The 19,369-nt window shown below is 42.5% G+C and overlaps 1 protein-coding gene across 6 annotated transcripts in view; it reads left to right on the top strand.

Moving 5' to 3' along the window:
- The window catches only part of add3a (adducin 3 (gamma) a), a 99,665-nt gene that overhangs the window by 54,529 nt on the left and 25,767 nt on the right, over window positions 1-19,369 (top strand). For 2 of the 6 annotated variants that reach the window (XM_051070746.1, XM_051070743.1), the window contains exons 1-2: window positions 4,762-5,196; window positions 10,611-10,855. In XM_051070746.1, coding sequence (XP_050926703.1) covers window positions 10,661-10,855 — 195 coding nt within the window. In that variant the 5' untranslated portion in view covers window positions 4,762-5,196; window positions 10,611-10,660. Of the gene's footprint in view, window positions 1-4,761; window positions 5,197-10,610; window positions 10,856-19,369 lie in introns of those variants that run through there. The other 4 variants (XM_018679734.2, XM_018679731.2, XM_051070744.1 and 1 more) reach the window with 2 other exon arrangements.

Raw genomic sequence — 19,369 nt, 5'->3', positions numbered from 1 at the left:
CACCAGTCTGATATTTTTTTTCCTTATTTCTTTTTTCAGGAAAATGCTCAGAATTCCCAATAATGAGCTCAAGTGTTTGTACATTCCTGAACAGTTAGCATCAGGGAACGTGCCCCTTGCTCCTCTCATGTTACAGCTCGCCGTTTGGTGGGAAACGCTGACAGAACGCTGATAGCAGGGCTTTGGCAGTAAATGGATACCAGCATGCGTCTAGCCCAGCAGACGCTCAGGTCTTCCTCTCCGCTGTTTTGTTTTTGTCCACAGCTTATCACAAGGGTCAAGGAGGGGATGACTTCAACAGAAATATGAGATTACTTAAGAGCACTGTGGTGTGCAAAGGATTCATTTATCATCAGACTTGATAACTGTTGCATGGAAACGGAGTATGAAGCAGACATTCGCCCTCCTGGGTTTTAGTTTAATGTTGTCTGTAATGTGTCACATGAGTCAACGTAAAACAAAAACAGTAATTTGGGCTTCCACAGGGTCATGATTAGCTGCTGTTAAGAGACAAGCCAGCTCTTATCAACCAGTGAGACATAGCTGCTTGGAACGCTGCCCTGAGACTGTCCTAATATGATGGGTTCCCTTTGCTTTAGCTCTTGTTGCACTTGAGAAACAGGCTAAACAAACTTTTATTTCATCTTTGACAGTCATGACAATCTCTAGCTGAAAAATGGGGGTTTTTGTAATTTCAGATGGTGCTCAAGATTTACACAATAGATGTTGTATTTTACTGTGTAAATGACTCACCCTTTTATAAAGCACATGACCAGCAGGCAGTAAGAGACAGACAAAGTCCACTGTACAACATGGTGTCGTGTACATGCACATACAACCTGGGTTTGGAGTCTGTTTAAAAGTGGCAGTGTTCAGTATTGTGCAGTAGTCTTTGTGTGTGTGGAGCTCTGTTTCCCTGAGTCAGGCCTGGCAGTGACAGCTGGGTATTGTGTGAGTGCGTAGATTGGAGTTTGGCATAAAGTGCTGAGATATGCACCGACATCTAGGAGGAGGAGGAGGGTGATGGTGGTGGTGGTAGCTGGAAGGTGGAGAGAGTTCAGTCTCCTTTCTATGCCAGTCTGCACTTGGCATATTCACTGCACTGCAGATGAGAGTACTGTGTGCAGACAGAAGACTGGCCACTACACAAAACCTAATATTGTCTCAGCTGCAGGAAATAAATTCAGTATCAGTTATCATATTAACTGAGTCTGACAACATAAGCAACAGGCAAATTAATGGTCATTTCATTGAACCCCATGAAAAAAAAAATTCTAAACATTGGCTGTTTTTGTCAGATGTGATTTTAACAGTATTACCAGAGTAAACGTTTAATATGATCAGTATAAATAATATTGTTTAGTGATGCATGAGGATGTGCCGTGTCTAATCTTTTTCTAATTTTGATTGCAGTCGATCAATAACGCAGCAGATTTTAGGTTTATCTGCACCTTGATTAGAGAAGCTAATCAATGAGATCTGCTCTGTCAGCATTTGGTTGGCCTGAAAATCTGCAGACTCTCCAGTCGGTTGTTTATTTCTGCTCCACTGTGTGTTTCTCCACTTTACCCACCACCAGTCCCTGCATATCTGTTGTACTGGGAGAATAATGTTCCCCTTTAAGACCGTGCCACAGATGATGATTCTCAATCTGAAACAAACAGTCAAACTGCGTCACACACACAAGGATGTGCTCTATAAGCATTGCATATAATGTAATTTCATAGACTAGCAGTTCAAGTATTTCCCATTACTGTAATTTGTGTGGAGGACTCAGCTTGTGGGAAAAGACAGTAAGTCATGTGGCAACAGCGGGATGATAGCTCTACTTGTTTGTTGGTACAAACCAGCTGCAGCCCCCTGAGCGATCACTCCACTTATTTCCTCCACATGCATGTGATGCCATTTAGAGGAATCAGTCTGTCTTACATTGCCAGCAGCACTAAGACCCATGTCTGAGGAATACATATCACTGTGCATATGTATGTGTGTGCGTGTGTGTAGCCCCATGGCAACACTGTCAGTCAGCCTCATCATCCCTTCTCTGCTGCAAAGATAAATCGACAATAGTTTGTGTGTATGTGTGTCTGCTCATGTGTATGTGACTGTTCCTTGAGAAGGTCCTCTCAGTGATGTATATGATCAAATGCTACTGATGCCACAGCACAGTGAAAACAATGAACAAGGCAATAACACATCACAATACAATAAATTCAATAACATTTTACCATCTTTATAGTGATATTGCCATCAGAGGTTAAAGCCATTATAATGCACAGATAATAGCAAAAGCAGGGGATGTTATCATAAACTGAAGAGGGACAGCTTAAAGATGTAACCAGGCATTAAGTCATTAAGTCAGTATAGTCAGTCTGTTCAAATCATGAACAGAACATCTTTATCGATTACAGCTGTCACCTGTGGTTTTAAACTCAACTGTATTTAATTCAGAATCTTGCATTGTTGTACTGGTTTCACCTCTGAGGTATTAACTGCCTCCTGTGTCAACCTGTCAATCACAGAGTCCCTCTCATTTCAACTGTTGGCTCAGAGAGACATACCACACACACCTCAACACTTAACAGTCATCCAGCGTGTTGGGCATTAATCTTGACTAAGTCATTCTCTCATCAACATTATTCTGTCATCCTCATGACATACATTTGGCACATTCATTGCCACTTCTTGTCTGAGCATGCATCACACTCTGTTCATCGTCAGACTGAACAAGCACAAAACTTTCACCACTTTGTATTCTTGCATATTGCAGAAGCTGCAGGAGGAAATTCAGATTCACATTTCAGAAATAAGGCTGGGTTATGTATAAAGTTTTATTTTGGCAGATTTCCAAGTTCAGTGCAGTTACATCAGATGGGATTGGCTTGGTGTCTGTCGCTGCAGTGTTGTTACAGTTTCTCTTGCGGGAGCCTAAATAAAAACTCCTTATCATCTAAGCTATCAGGTGGTGGCAGTTGATGTGTACGGCTGTGTTACCCAGAAACTCTCAGCTAAAATCCTTTGGCACTAAAACCTGCAGATCATCTCACATAAATTGGAGGCTATATTTTAAGATACAATTTTGTGCCAAAGGGAGACTGTAACACACTTTTACAAGACAGTTCAAAGTTAAAAATTAATCTTACAACAGCAGTGCAAATATTTCCATAGAGACAGTTGGTCACATACCAGCACTGAGCACTACACTGAGCCAGGGATACACCTGCACTTAAAAGTATCTTCTCCGCATTAAGTCTAGTGTAATTTATATAAGTTTGACATGTGAATGAGATCCACATGTAAATGTGAGGGAGAATGCATTGAAGACCAAATCGGTGTAACTCATGACTTGACTGACATGTTGTTGACATTTTGTTGGCTGCCTGGTTTGTTTGATTTTCATCCACATGTGTAACCTGTGAATCGGATCTCATCCATGTATCAGAAGAGAAACTGTGTTACAGCGTCAATTTCTCTGGTGGCTCACGGTCTTTGTTTTTGAGGTTGGAGGTAGAGGAACTTCCCTGCTCTCACTGTGCATCGTGAAGTATCTTCAAAGGCCAAAATTGTCTGTTTTTCCCTCTGTAAACGTATAGATTTCCATTCTATCAGTCAGTTTTCACCAGACTCTTAGCACTAACGTTAATTATTTTGTATGCATTTTCTATATAATCAAGTAGTAATATTGATCTAATCCAGCCTTCGTCATCAGTCATACTTGTAGTCTTCATGAATCCGTTTGCTCCAGCTGACCAACAAAGAGTAAAGTAAGCGGTAAAGCAACAAACAAAACATCTTCTGACAAACTGCATGAAAAAATTATATTTGATCGTTTCATTCACATATTTGTTACATGTTTCAGTAAAGACTGAGTGAGAGGAAGGACGAAAACATGTTCTACATTTTTGGAAACATCTCTCACATTAAGCAAGATATAAGTTTGTCAGTAGTAGTTGTAGTAGTAGCTTTGGTGTGACACAATCAGCAGTAGCACATATCAACAGAGAAATGGACGTGAGACTAGAGGTCAGGGTTTTGCTTCAGGCAAAGACACTGAATCACAAACAGCTGTTATGTGGCAGACCGCGACCTCTGACCCTGGGATGTGACCTGGGCACATTAAATTGTGACGTTTCCATTTTAAAAATTGTTTTAACAGGTGTCCACTGACTTTTAAGGCACTTGGTGTTTCTGTTCACCACAGAGCCAGATTACTTTGATTCTGAGGGGGTTGGAGTGGCAGCGCAGGCCACATGTCAGTGCTGCAGTGGGCTGTGTGGCTGCAGTTACACTGTTTCCAGCCAAACTCATAAACACTGACCTTTGGTACAGTCGCCCGGAGGGGGCGGCGGGATGGCAGGGGGCGTGAATTGGAGACATAAAGAGAGAGAAAGAGAGAGAGAGGATTGTGGAATGTGGGAGAGAGACCAGAAAGTGAATGGATCAAAGAAAAAAGAGAGACGAAAAAAGACTAGACTAGACAGAGGGAGAGAGAGAGGGAGAGAGAGAGAAAGAGGGAGGGTGAGCAGGCAGGGAGGAGGAGGGGTGATTAGTGTGTGTGTGTTTGTGTGTGTGTTTGTGTGTGAGCCTGAGCTCTGATTGGTTCTAGCAGTCTGTATGTGTGAGTCCGCTTGAATCTCTCTCTCTCTGTGTGTGTGTGTGTGTGTGTGTGTGTGCTGTGCATGTGTGTATGCCTCTAGCTAGTGGGCGGGGGATTAACCCTGCATCACGTGGTCCCTTTAGCCTCTTTTCCACACAAGCACACACCCTCAATCGCCGTGGGCACACACACACACACACATACACACATACATAGCCTCTCACATATACACTCACAGCTGTTGATACTTCTCTCTCTGATGAACGCCGGGGCAGACGAGGAGCGGAGCCCGCAGGAATCTGGGAAGATCTGCTGTCTGCTGGCAGCTCGACCAAACAGCATCTATATGGAAAATCTGGACGGACAAGTGGACGGACTGGTTCTTTGATCGCCTCCTGGCTCTCTCACTTTCTGCCTCTCACATCCCGCTCTTTCTCTCTGTCTCTCTCTGTCTCTCCCGGCTTCTCTCTGGGACGCTGTGTTGGAATTTTGAGCGCAGACGCCGAGCAGCAGAGAAAAATAGAGACATGTGTTTTGCCTCAGCCGCCTACTACTACTGCCTGTTCTCTCCCATTCACTGACCAAGGAGGAAATACAAGGTTGGTAGGGCTTAGTTTATTTGTTGATGTACTGGTGTCTTGTGTCATTACCTGTTTGGACATTTGGAATATTGTTTGGGATTTTGACTCCTATGATGCACATATTTTTTTTTAGTCTCATTCATTTCAATGGATAAGAATGCAGTTTGTCCTCTGTTTTAATGTTCCCACCGGGCTACCATCCTTAAAACTGATTTGTAGTTTTAGGGGAATTCCATGTTAATGTAGCTGCCCGGGCACTCACGCATTCAAGCACACAATCCTTCACTATAAACAGGCTTGGCAGTAATAGTGCAGTGAGTGTGAGAAAATTAGCCTTGGCTGTTTTCTCTAATATGTACAACACTGGAGGCTGTACATAAAGGAAGATACAGCTGGGTGTTTCAGGGTCACTGCAAGAACAAGAAGTAATCATCAGCATACTTCTCTTGACTATACAGAAAAGTAATTTCTAGGGGAATACCTACAAAAAGAAGACAAATAAGATTTATGTGAGTCGCAACTTGCACAAGAACCAACTGCTGCACTGACACAGGATTGCACAATGAACAAACACCATAAACTACAATCAGATGCTTCCATGTGGCAGTCATAGACAAAACACTGGCTGCTGGCACGTTGGTGGGCTCGGGTGGAGAGTCTTCCTCGTCTCATAGTAAAGCCGCTGGAGGATCTTTAAGCTGCTGAGCGTTTGGCTCCAGTTTCACTGCTAGATCTGTCATGCAGTCATGTTTAGACACGTACACACCCACTCCTGTGTTTGTGGGTGTGGTTGTGTGTGTGTGTGTGCGTGGGTGTGTTTGCATGAGTTGCTCTCACAGGGTTTACTCTGCAGGTCACAGTGTGCAGATTTGTGCGTGTGTGCTCGCTCTGCCATTTACAGTGTGTGTGGATATAATTAGCCCACGTACAGATTCTTTCCTGGTATTGTTGCTGTTGGGGTTGAAACACAACCCAAAAGGCTGGTTGTCTATTTTTAGGGGTGGCAGGTCATAGAAACTCAAGCAGCCGCACTTTGAAGCTCCCCCCAGGCAAGATAAAGATACAAGGTGTGGGTGAGTGGGTGTTGTATCAATTGTGTTTGTGTTGATTGTTAATCATCATTATTGTGACTTTTTTGTTGTTTTCATTCATGATATCTTTCTACTAACTTTTCATATTGTGGGCATCTTGTATGCAAGGGACAGAAAAAAAGTTGAAGAGAGTGATAAAGAGATAAAGTCAGAGAGAGAATAACAGACAGAGAGAGAGCGATATAGAGAGATAGAGAGAGCTGTAGCACATCAGATAGACAAGACCAGACAGAGAGATGCAGCAACAGATACATAAGGAGACATAGGTTTCCAGATTAGCCAGCTGTCATCAGATGAAGATGGAGAGTTGAATGTGTTGAGTCTGAGCCGCTGGCTCTTGTCCAGCTCCAAATGTCAGAGGACTACTGAGGCATTAAGGGTGAGCACTCTGTCTTAGAGATATACTGTAAGCTCCCATAATGGAGATGAAGGAGGGAAACTAATTCTATCGAAGGGAAATAAAAAAAGAGTAGAATGTCACTTCACAAGATGCCTCACTTGATTTTTAAGTCATTTAATATGAGATTTGACTCATGGTGCATGTCAGTCAACTGCAGCATCTAAACAACACAGCTTCTTAATTGTGAGCATTGCTGTTTATATATGCCTTATGTGATTGTAGATTCATTATCTTTGGGGTTTGGACTGTTGGTCAGTAATCTGAAGATCACATACATACATTCAGCTCTATAAATGTATGGTTTTTTTTTTTTTGTTTGGTTGGTTGTTTTTTTTTTTTTTTTTTTTTTTTTTTTTTTTTTTTGCAGTTTTCTGGCATTTTATAGACCAAATAAATAATCATTGATTACTTAATTAATGGATTACATGAGAGCATAATCCAGATTAAACAGAAATGAAACTTATCTTTACAGCCTTAGTACAATGTAGTTTTGTCTAAATTCATACAGTTTATTGAATTTTGCAGTCCACTTATGTACAAAAAAGAATCTTGCAGAGTCTTAAATGAATCTGAACCTCTCATGCAGTAACAGTCTATTGTTGCCTGGAGGTCAAGGCCCAGTTAAATGGAGGTTACACATCTGTGACTCACACTATTCATCAGTAACTCCTAGTAACCAAAAACACGTTAAGCAGTAATTTGTTTTATGGCAGTCTTTAAAGTTGTTTATAGATGAGAAAGTTTTCATGGTCAGCTTCTCCACAGATGAAGACAGTTTATGTCTGCAGAGCTGTTGAACATTGGGGGGAGGTCACTAAAGGTCATGGGGTGAGAGGTTGCGGTCACCTTGCCTCGGGGCTGTGGTCACAGTCTAGCACTCTTTAGTAAACACAGCCTGCGTGGACTATCTGCCACAGAATAATGGAGCTTAAATCAATTATAATACAGCACTGTCCTCTAATGCCATATCTTTAAAGGGCAACTGTGTCTCAAATTTCCGGTCAGTCGCTGAACTCAGTCTAAACTTCTGGCATTGTTGTGGAATTTGAATGTGTTTCATTCAAGAAGCCTTTGAATGAATCACAAGTGAGCATCTGCCCCGAGGCATGAAATTTGAATTATAAACATTGATGCTGTAATAGGAGGATCAGATTTCATTCTCACTCAGATTAATTGTGCACTCTCTCACATGCGCACACACACACACACACACACACACACACACACACAACCACCACCACTACCACAGCCCCCCGCTTCACTCCCCACCCAAACCTCCCAACGGTCGATCTCTCTGGATGTGACCAGACCAAGAGAGGGTTCGGGATGGGGACAATGATCTATTGACAGAGAGAGAGGGATTGGGAGGGGGGGGGGACACACTCATGCTGGGGACTGCGTTGAGTTGTGTTTCTTGTGACAGAGCAGGGATGGCATGGTGTGCTGAGAAGCAGGGTTTAGAGCTTGGAGGGGGGTGTGTGTAGGTTTATTTTGGTGAGGCTACAGCTGTTGTATTCGGCCATGCAGAATTCCACTCATTGCGTAAATACCTGGCATGAGCTCCAACTGCTGCTTATACCTTCAAAGATATATTTTCCATTTTATACTCTGCATTTCATTCACTTTTAAAGATCTTGGCACTGAATCATCTTTAAGTAAGTGCAGCCACAGGTCTGCGCTCTTTCTCATTCCACCTTTGGTTTTACAGTATATCACATTACTACTTCCTATTACCAACTTTTGATTTTGCCGTTTGTTGCAGACTTGTTGCAGACTGGTTTATCCCTACCTGCTTGGTGAACAACTACTCAGTAAGCAGAGTAGTGCAGGCAAGCTGGAGGATGAATTCAATATCAGGTTATATAACTCTGCACTGCCCAGCTGCCTTCAATTAAAGAGGATTTTTCAGGCGGCTTTTATTCATTTCCATAGTATAAATCACAGCTTTAGTAGGGGGATCAGGTAGAGAGCAAGACATGTCCTGTGTTCTCAATGGAATCTCTGGTTTACAGATAACACCATATAGGAAATGCCAGTTGTTTAAATTGATATTTTGGCATTTACTGGTGCAAAGAGTTTGTTCACCTTCTGGTTGATTCCTAAAACTTCTAACTATATGTCTGTGCCTTGCCACATCTACAAAAACATGGAGATCAGTCTGCAAAGAGGGGGTTGGACAGGGTTACCAGTTCAAATTCCCCAAAGGAAGCAATGACACATGTGACTGTTCAGTGACCAATAGTAGAGGAAGCAGCAGTGGTTGTATTCGGGTAAATATAAGGTCTGAATATTAGATTACTTGTCATTTGTTTTCACTGGAAACTATGAAATAAATTCCATCAGCTACACTTGTGTATAGGCAATAAAGAGGAAAGTCATGTTTCAGTGGCTATTGGTAATCCCTCAGAAAGGAAGTGTTGAATGTTGTTGATGGATTTTTTACATATTTAAACTGGTACAGTAGCAAGTCTCAACAAACTAGTTTTATAGAAGAGAAAGCTCCTCTAAAAACGCAGCATGCCAGGCCACACGTTCATTCACTTGGAAGGATTTTTTTAAAGTCGCTGTTTGTTTGGTTTGAGGATGCCTCCTCTATAACCTGAGCTGTGTGTCACTCCACTAATCTCAACCATCTTTTTAAGTGGCATTTGACCTGAATGAGTAGCTTAGCCATGTGTGTCAAACCAAATCACCTTTCCAACTCCCCGTTTCCCACCACACCAAGTTAACAGCAGAAAAGGTTAAAAGGGGAGAAGTAGTCGGTTCTGGCAGAGTAAACCCTAAATTTTCAGCTCGCCTGCTGTCAGATGGCCACTGGGCTTTTGAAGACGGAAAGCAGCGGGATCCCTTTCTTAAACTCTTTCTTGCTCGCTCTCTCATTCCTCTTCTCCTCAAGCCAAGACACCATCTGGTAGAGATCCCATAAGCCCCGCCTCTCCCTAATACACCACCGGCTTATGGACCGCTACTACAACTGCGGCCGTGCTGCAAGGGATCCTGGAAAATGCAGTTTTATATGTTCTGTCTTTCTCCTCTTTGCCTCCTTCTGTGAATTCAAGGAGGATATGCGTTCATCTCATGTGTTTGTTTGCCTGTTAGTTTTCACAACATCTTAAAAAACTGGAGAAAAAGGCCACTGGCGAAAAACAAGTGAATCATTTTGGGGTCTTCACTTGGTCTTTGGTCAGGTGAAGATCCATGATTTTTGAAAAAAGGAATTCTTCTTTGTGTGTTTGCATGTTTTCTAGTTTGTATTTCATTGTGCTTTGTCAGATTACGCTAAAATTTATTTTCCGTCATAAAGTCAACTATTTCACAAACACAATAAACTTCAAATTTATTTCCTTCTGCTTTTATTGGCTCTGCTCCCTGGCATGATAACAAGGCATTTAGAGAGTTCAGTCATACTTGTTGATTTTACTGTAACAATTCCTGTATCCTGAAAAATGTTTGTTGTTGTGCCAGCTGACCTAAGAATGAACAGTGGGAGTAAACCACCTCGCAAGTCAAGGCCTGGATATTAAAAACAAAACTGCTCCTGTTCTCCTTGTATGCTTTGTTGGGGTGGTGTGTCACTGTGACCTGGCTGATGTCTATGTGCAGTCGTGTCCTCATTTCTCCAGTGTGACACAGTGGATGTTAGAGATGTGAGAAGGCTTTGTTGTTTGCATGAAAGTTGTTTAAGTGGAAATAAGACAGCATCAAAATTAAACTGATGACTCCTTTTTTCTTTTGCATCTCAGTTTCTGCAACAAAATCTGTTTTGCATCTTGATAACTGCTTTATTTGCACGCCACATTCAAGTGCTTTAGTTTGAATCCTAGTAAACACTGATTTTGTGCCATGAAATATTGCAAAACATCTGAGTTTTTCCCACTTGCCTTTCAAATGAGGTGATTTGTTTTCTAACCTGTCCACCTTCCTGGTTTTCTTCCTCCCAGGTGAGAGTCAGAGCGGCAGCCATAGAGCGAGCGAGTGAGGTGAAGCAGACATGAGTGCGGACAGCCATCAGGGGGTGGTGACCACCCCTCCCCCGTCTGGCGGAGGGACCAAGGAACGCTACTTTGACCGGGTCAATGTCAATGATCCAGAGTACATCCGGGCCAGGAACATGTCTCCTGATCTCCGGCAGGACTTCAATGTTCTGGAGCAGAAGAAACGTGTCACACAGATACTACAGAGCCCCGTAAGTTAAAAGGCAAAAGAGGGAATACGTCCTTTCCACAGAATGGTTGTTTATACTCATGTAGAGTTGAAAAGCAATTTTAGATTTCAGAGTTGGGGTAATGTATGGAATCACTTACTGGGGGGACACCATCTAGAGGAGAACAAGATCTCCAAATGTTGGTTTATTACCTGCTGAAGTGGCTGCAATAATATCAGCTAAGGTCAGTGGAGTCAGGTGGGTCTTGTGTACAGATTCAGATGTATATTCACTACACAGAGAACAGTGTCCAGTGTCCCGCAGGGGTGCTTTCTCATTTCTATTGAGATTAGACATTCCTGACAGGACTGATCACACAGAGTTCTCCCTAGAGAATGTATATCACAAATCAGTTTTGTGGAAGAAAAAGTTAAAGGCTGCATCGTGGAGCGGTGGTTAGCAAGATCACAGCATGAAGTTCCTGCATTTGAATCCATCGACTGACTCAGGCCTTTCTCTGTGGGATTTGCATATTCTGCCTGTGTCTGCGTTGGTTTTCTCTGGCTGGTCCACATTCTTTAGGTGAACTACTTTCTTGTAGGTGTAAGCATGAGAGTAAATGTGTTTGTCTATATTTCTTTAGCCGTGTGATTGATGTCCTGTCCTGGATGTTCTTGTGGGAAGCTCTTCCTTCCTACAACTCTAAACAGTTTTATTAAGTGGATGGAAGGAGGGAAAACTACCGGTTAGTCTGTCTTTTGTCAGTGAAGAGGGGAGTAATGCTTGCAGTTGAGTTATCAAGATTACAGAAGACCCAACGGAGAACTTGCTGCAAGCAACGAACTTTTCACCTCACTGACTAATAGTTTGGGTAATCAGTTCCTATTTTCTCTTTTTGTCAGTTGTTATTCCCCAATCAAGCGATTTCTTAAGACACTACAGGAGTGAGTACATCACACGTGCTTGTATTAATGTTGTGACACTGGCCACAGAATCTCAGCAGTCAGCAGCCCGCTAACACCCTAATATAACCATGAGCCGCCACACCCTCGCCCAGGCTTACTGCTGGAGCTCTCCGTGTGCCCTCCAGGCCAGCGGCTCTCATGCTGGGTCAGGTTTTGCTGAAGTAAACAACTCAGTGAGCGCGAGGCAAATTTCAGCCAACACAAGTAATATTGTTGTTTGTTTTTCTTTCCCTGGAGATCTGAATTCTTGAGAATTACTGCTGCTCTATTGGCCAAACTTGATAGAACTGTTTCAGGTACAGTTAGAGGTTTGAGCCCCTGTGGGACCACACATACTAATTATTTAGGCACTTACTTAAGTTACTGTAAAGGTTTGTTGTTGGCTGCGACCTCTGCCAGGAGCTGAATGCAGTGCAAAGATTGCGAACATAACAGGAAGGAGTTCAAAGAGTGCGACATTTGAGTATGAAACTACCTATGACAGTGTCAGACTTCACAGAGAAACACATAATATGCCCTAGATTTTAAGCTTTGTTGAATATTTCCTATATTTCTTGATGAATTTGTTTCCTTTTTGGCCCTGAATGCATACGCGTCCTTGTCAGGAACTCAGCACTGAGCTTTGGTAATATTAGTGAGAGACAAAGTCAAGCTCATGGGCTCATGCAAAGTCAACACACTGTTGTCCCATTTTGTTGTTTGTATTGTGCCCTTTGAACAGTTGCCTCACCTTGTGTGGAGATTTTACAACAAGTCCCCAGCCTTTCAGTTCAGCCTACACAGTATTAGGAGTATTTACTCTGCACTATTGACATAAGGCTGGTCTCTGACTGGAGTGCTCCTCGCTGTTTACAATGGGACCTTACCTTTGGAGATGCAAGGTGTGTGTGTATGTGTCTGCATGCATTTGTAGTTTGAAGTACACTGAAGTGGCAAATACACTTTGACGGTTTTAGAGTCAGCAGGAACAGATTTATGGTAAAGTTAATGTTAGGTGAAGGATAAGGTTCGATGCTGCTGAGGCAGTGAATGTCATGAATGAATGTTCCTCACATGTCGAATGACACAAGCCTGGAAGTGTGTGTGTGATTGATATTGGGTAGTGTCTGCACTGTGGTTTTGGCCCGTTCTTTTTTTAGCTTTAAATGTGATCCACATTCTGCACATGCCCAGTGTGGTTTTCTTGGCACGCTGCGCTTTGTGCCAGATGTCTGGAAGGGCAGGAGCATGGTGCTGCTGATGCAGGTTTCCACTTGATACTCTGTGTGTGTTTGTGTGTGTGTGTGTGTTTGTCTGTCCTTGTTTGTGTGTGATTAAGTACCACAAGTACAGTTAGGGGTGAGCAAATGAGTGAGTACATTTAAGGGCCCCGCTCTGTGCAGACTGTCGGGCCGCCGTGGAGTGCCTGGGCCCAACCATGGCTGGGTACGTTTTGCGGTGTGTCTGGCACAGCTGGCTCCAGTTTATCCTTATCAACGGCAGTTGATAGTTGACAGTTGAAAAGAAGCACAGAGAGTCAGTGAGAGAGCACTGTCTGACTGGATGACCTGAGCCTCGTGAATCAGTGATTCCAAAAGCAAATGAGCTGAGCCTCACACCAGCACGAGGCAAAGCCAAACTTTACAGCACTAGCCACAGTGTTCTATCAGACATATTTCAGTTTTTATTGTGGTCATATATAGTATATTCATTGCATGCTATTCTTTAATTAGATTATTTGCCATTGGTTCTAATCTGTGAGGTGTGTTCAAGTACACCTGTAAAACGGTCCTCTGGTTCTTGTTAGTTCTAGCTCTTGGTTGACTCATATTTTAAACCGTGGTGAGGTTTCAGTGAAGAAAAAGCCATGAAATCAATATTTCATTAAATTTTAGTATAGCTGCTCTAATTCATATTTTAAATTAACAATGGATTAAATGATCGTGTGCAATGTGAAAGGTGCTGCTCATACAGAAACTCAAGTTTCACTTTCAGCTTATTGTTTTGATTTTACAAGCTGCAATTTTATTGTATTTTATTGGTTCAGTGTCAGCAATAAATGAATCTCAAAAAACCCACTGCACACTAACTGCCCAGCCACAAATTGGAGACAAAGTTAGGAGCTAGCTGCCAAACTTAGTGGTGCATTTAGCCGCTATAGGGCCAGATATGTCCCTCAAAACAAAATATAAAAACTGAGCTAAAAGGAGAATTGGACTTACATTCATCAGGTGGCCCAGAAACACAACTCCAAACGTATGATAATATTGACCTGTGTTTGCTGGATATGTAGGTTTGCTAACATATTTATGAGGTGGCGATATGTCAGTTTTGTCTTTAAAAAAATTGTGTAATTTTTCTCTTTTATACAATCTTCCACTAAATACCTTTCGTTTCAATTCACACAGGCTGTGTGTCATGGCCTGTAATAACTGTTATTTCACCAACTGGACATCATAGGTTACCCAACATCATTATTTACCACTGCATCACACTGTGAGTGCCGACTTGTTGCTCTGCCTGTGTGTTATACTTGCGGTCATGCAGTGTCATGTATATTATTCCCACTTGATGTGGTTTTGAATGCCGGCCAACCAGCTCTCATTCAGCAGTAACAGGTGGCTCCCTGTGGGCTGCAGAGTGTTTGCAGGCCACGCAGCGCTGATTCACTCATATGTCAGCTACGACAACAACAATAACAAGTGTGTGTCACTAGCTGGACATGGACACGTGTGCTCATTCATCCCCCCGTTGTCTCTTTTACCCTTTCTATTTCTTCTCTGTCTTTCTCAGTCTGCTGCACTCTCGTATTCGGCTACAACAAAAACAACAATAAAATGCGCATCAGCAGCTGGATGTCCACACATGCCCCCCCCCCCACCAATCTTCTTCCATCTCTCCCTTCTCTCTGTTTGTTTTGATTCCAGTGTTATGGGACTAGTGGCGGCTCCAGATTACATGTTTTCTAGTGCTCAGATGGCAGGTTGTATTTAAAGCTGGACCAATATAGACCAGGCGGGACTGAATCAACTCAGCTGACTTCATCCACTCGCCTCATTCATGCAGCCGTGTTTACCTTTAGAAGTCAAAAACTACAGCTCAGCCTTGAACTCTTTCAGTGCCTTTTTTTGTCATGTATCTGGCTAGGCTGCGAGGCAAAGTAAGACAAAAGAAAAGACTCAAAGTAAAGGGAGAGTAGGTAAAAGTTAAAGGAGTCTCAGGTCACATAAGATTTATAACAACTACATTTTCTGCACAGTCCCTTGATGAAGGAAGAAGGAGGAGGAAGAGAGGAGGAGGGGTTTCTCGAAGGCTTTCAGTGGTTATGTTGGTTATCATAAAGAGCAAGGATTGAGATTTGCCTTGAGGTGGTTTATGAGGAACACTGAAGTGGTTTTCTGTTGCATTTCATACACAAGACAGAGCTTGGATACAGATTTTGGCAGCTAATCCGAGTCTCATGATGTCACAGTGGGTAAATCATGATATTAATTTCTTAGTGTTAACTTCTGCGGTTCAGCTTCCCCCCGCTCTGTGTTTTTATATAGCTGCTGGGAACTGGGTTTCCATGTCTCTGTTTGCGACCCAAAAAGTCGAAAGGTCAAAAGCCCCCAGAAGCTTGAGATTAAATCAGATGAAATTGAATTTGGGTCGTTCTTCCACATGCTGCTTCTATTTTCTGCATCTCCGCTCATCTCGCTCTCTCCCCTGCTATTAGGTTTTCCTCTCCTCTCCTGCACTTCTCCTCTCCTTCTCCAGCTTGTGGCACAGTTTGTTCATCACCCATAGAAATGATTTACTGATGCCAAGTGGTAAATTTACTCAGCCTCATTTGCACTAGACCTGTGGTTTGCAGAGGAAGTGCACATTTTCTCTTCTTCCCTCCCACTCGCCAGAAAACACAAGTGGATAATTTATGGTGCTTTGGCGGGTTCCATCAAGAACCCCCTCGTGAGAGGCAAATGTCACGGCTGCTCTCTATTATGTTTTCCCCTTTTTCTTTTTCAAAGTCCTAAGGGTTCATTTGATAGAACATTAGCAGTTGAACTCACTCCAGAGACTCTTTTCAATATGCTGTCTTTCCTCTCAGAGCCATGTCTCTGCGGCCGTGCTTAACTTTGGCATTTCACGACATCTCTTGGGCGCTGAACTTAGCAAAACCTCCAGCAGTGGAGCAGCACCCTCAGGATTAGAGGGCAACACACTGAAATGTTACTAAGTCCACTTAAGTGTATGTGCAACCTCAAAAGGAAAGGCCAGAAGTGAAAAGAATCCCCATGGGATAGAAGCTTTACATCTGGCAACTGAAATCAACATTTTTAATTCAAAACCATAGACAGAAATGTTTTAGTCACCAGAGAAATAAATGTACAGACAGACTTCTTTTTGAAAATGGTGCATGAACATATCTGTAACTGGGGATGTGTCAGTCCAATATACCTGATCACATCAGTGCCAATACTGACCTTATTAAGGGCATTGCATATTAACCAGTGTGACTTGACCAGTTCACATTAAAAACATTATACAATTCTGTGTCTCTGTAGTCGTGACCAGCCTCTGACTCAGTGTTTGGTGCCACAGCAACCACTGGCCTCATGTTGCCTTTCATAAAAATGATTCCAATGAGTTCCACACTGTGTGGTAGCTTTACACATGAGGCTAAATTTGGAGAGAATAGAGAACTGGTACTCTGTAGCAATAACAGCAGCTCTCACTGTCTCGACACACAGTATATGTGTTTCCACACATAGAACACTTTACAGGAATTAATACACTAATAAACTTTATAAAACGTTATAAAATGAATAATGCAATCAGTGCAAATAGTCTCTCAGGTCTTTCTGCACTTTCTGTCGGGGTGAACAAGTGCATCCCTCAAGAAAAAGGGCAGAGAGTTCACGCAGAGCAGGGAGACGCTGCAGTCGGAGTCAGGGACCAATTTCACTGACGCACACTCTAGGTCGGATGGGGGGAGATCAATAGCATTGGCAAGCTTGCAGGCAGGCACTCTCCTACTTTGTAACACTGTCACATGTTCAGCTTGAAAGAACAGCATTGTGCTGACATAAGTGGAGAGACTGTGGCTGAAATTATAGTCCCCACCTGGCGTGTGTGCATTTTTGTCTTTAAGGCATAATGTGTGTGTGTGTGTGTGTATTTGCCTTTTATTATATACCTATCTTTCTGTGAGTGTTTTAAAGTTTTCTCCACAAAGTGTATTTGTAGAGGTTTTACTTGGACTCCAGTGCGCTTAGTTTTCATTTATTTGGCCAGATGAAATGAATGAAATTCATCACCACCTGAAAATGCAGGTCGCTATGTTCTTCCAGGTGAACTCTGATGCCATTTTGTAAGACTGAGAATGTAATCCTAACCTGCTTAAGGAAATTACACCAAAAGACAGTGTTCATGGGTGTAAGAAGAATAAGAAGTTTTTAGAAGCTGAAGCCTAGTTTGTTTTATACACTAAGAAGCTACTGGGTTATATGTGTCTGCGAGCCAAAACAATAAACACCCTGCGCCAACAAAGTCATAAAGGTTCTGTCTTCCTTTCCCACGGGATGATGCAGAACATTTTAAGTGTCCAATGAATCTGCAACAGTAACTGCAGCAGAAACAAGGGAATCACAACAAAAGGAAACTTCTCTGGAAGTCTGATGACACAAGCTCTTGGAAGACCAGAACCTTCCTTTTACAGTAACAGGGCAAAGAAAGGTTTGTATTGTCCCTTAGAGAACATGAATCATATGACCTATAATATGGATGTGAAGTATTTTTGTTCACAGTCCACCAAACAGTAAAGTGGTTGTAAAGTACTCTTATCCGGATGCATCAGCCCTGATGCAACGGCCTTAAGAGAGCCATGAATCTTGGCAGTGGAACTTGTCTGCAGATCATTCAGACTGCCCAGTGGAAGCAACCAAAAGGCAATATTCCCTGCAAGAACCAATAAAGTAATGTAATAAAGTGTTAGATTTGAGATAAAGAATACCTGAAACGTTTCTGTTTCAGACAGTGTTGTGCCTCAGATGGACCAGTGTTTCTCTAATCAACTTTGCATAAGTGGCCATGTTTTACTGCTCTCTCCACTCTCAGGGTTTGACTCCTTCACTGACCAGGAATTGGACGAGCTCCAATCTGCATGTCGACTTAATACTCTCAAGACTGCCGCAGTTCCATTTTGAAAGATTAGCTTTTGCCATTTTGGAGCTGTCACAGAAACACTTCCTCATTTCTCTGATTGAATCACATTTTTTTTCCTTCAGTAAGTGGAGAGGCCTGCTTAGTCTGGTTGTCAGTGATTTTAATCTGGCAGGCTAGAAGATGGACATTTGTGTTTTCCCTTCAGATGTTAATTTGCTATAACTTAACTGATGTAATGTCATTTATTAGTGTCACCTGACTTCCTGTCTTTGGGTGGACGTGGGAGTGTGATTAAAAAGACAAGAGGGCACGGGACAGCAGCTAAAAAACACACTTGACGTGTAATGTTATTTTCACTGCTGCAGATGTGCGGGGTTTTGCCGAAATATTAATGATACGATCCACTTTAGGCCCCAGGATTAATCTGTTTAGATGATGGGAATCAAATCCCTGCTGTCATAATCTTCTTGGGAACGCATACACACAAACTGTAGAGCAGATGCCTGCTAGTGTGTGTGTGTGTTTTTCCTTCTTGATGTGTTTGTTGTTATGCTTTTTTAATAGGTCTCTCTTCAAAACATTGCAAGTACAGTGAAAGTTTTCTGTCTGGAAAAGTGATGTGTTCCACAGATGATTCTCTATGTTTTGAGGATTGCAGCAAACAATTAATTGATTCAAAGTGACTTTAATCTTAGAAGAATGCCCTTTATTGTCATTACACTAAAAGTACAACGAGATTGGAGAGCTTCTTAATCAATATTTTGACATCGACGGTTGACAATCTGACTCCTTGTTAGTGAAAGAGGTCTCTGTAAGGGATGACCCTGCAAGTTATCAAATGTCTGTGCAGTTCTCCTCAGCTGTGCAGAGCTTTTAGCACCTTTTAGCTGATTGTTTTGGTTTGCAGCCCCATAACTTTACTGTTTTGGTTCACTCTCACTGCTCTTTATTGTTTTTAGCTGTTTTCAGTGAAAAAGCTCTGATAAACCAACCATACACTATCTGCCTGGCACTGACTAACAGAGCAAGATGGTTAGCAACTAGCTGGTTAATGCAGGGGGCCGTTTGTCAGCAGATATTTCCCTCAGTAGTTAGTGAAGTTACATTCAACAGGTGGCTAGAGACATGACTCCAAATGAATGCTAATGTTTATGTCTGCGTTTGTGTGCTGTTGCTTTGTGTCTGCTGGATGTGTAAATAGGCCACTGTGTGCTAACAAGTTAGCTATATTTACTCAAAAGGTGATAATATGTCAGTGATGTATGTACAGCATGTACTGCTGGCCCCAACTGGCACAGACCAGAAACAAAGACCTTTCTAGTAGAGTCACGTAGAATCTGCCTCTGGCTTCATTAAACTGTGCCTTGAACACTGTGGCTCCACTGTCAGCGTGATGGCACAACAGTGTCTGAGGCACAAATATCCAGAACAGCCACAGCTGAAAAACAAAAGGTCCCTGACCCAA

This window comes from Lates calcarifer, linkage group LG5, assembly GCF_001640805.2.
Source record: "Lates calcarifer isolate ASB-BC8 linkage group LG5, TLL_Latcal_v3, whole genome shotgun sequence".
NCBI lineage: Eukaryota > Metazoa > Chordata > Actinopteri > Centropomidae > Lates > Lates calcarifer.
Note: the sequence above shows the minus strand (reverse complement) of the source record. Positions and strands in the feature narration are given on the sequence as shown.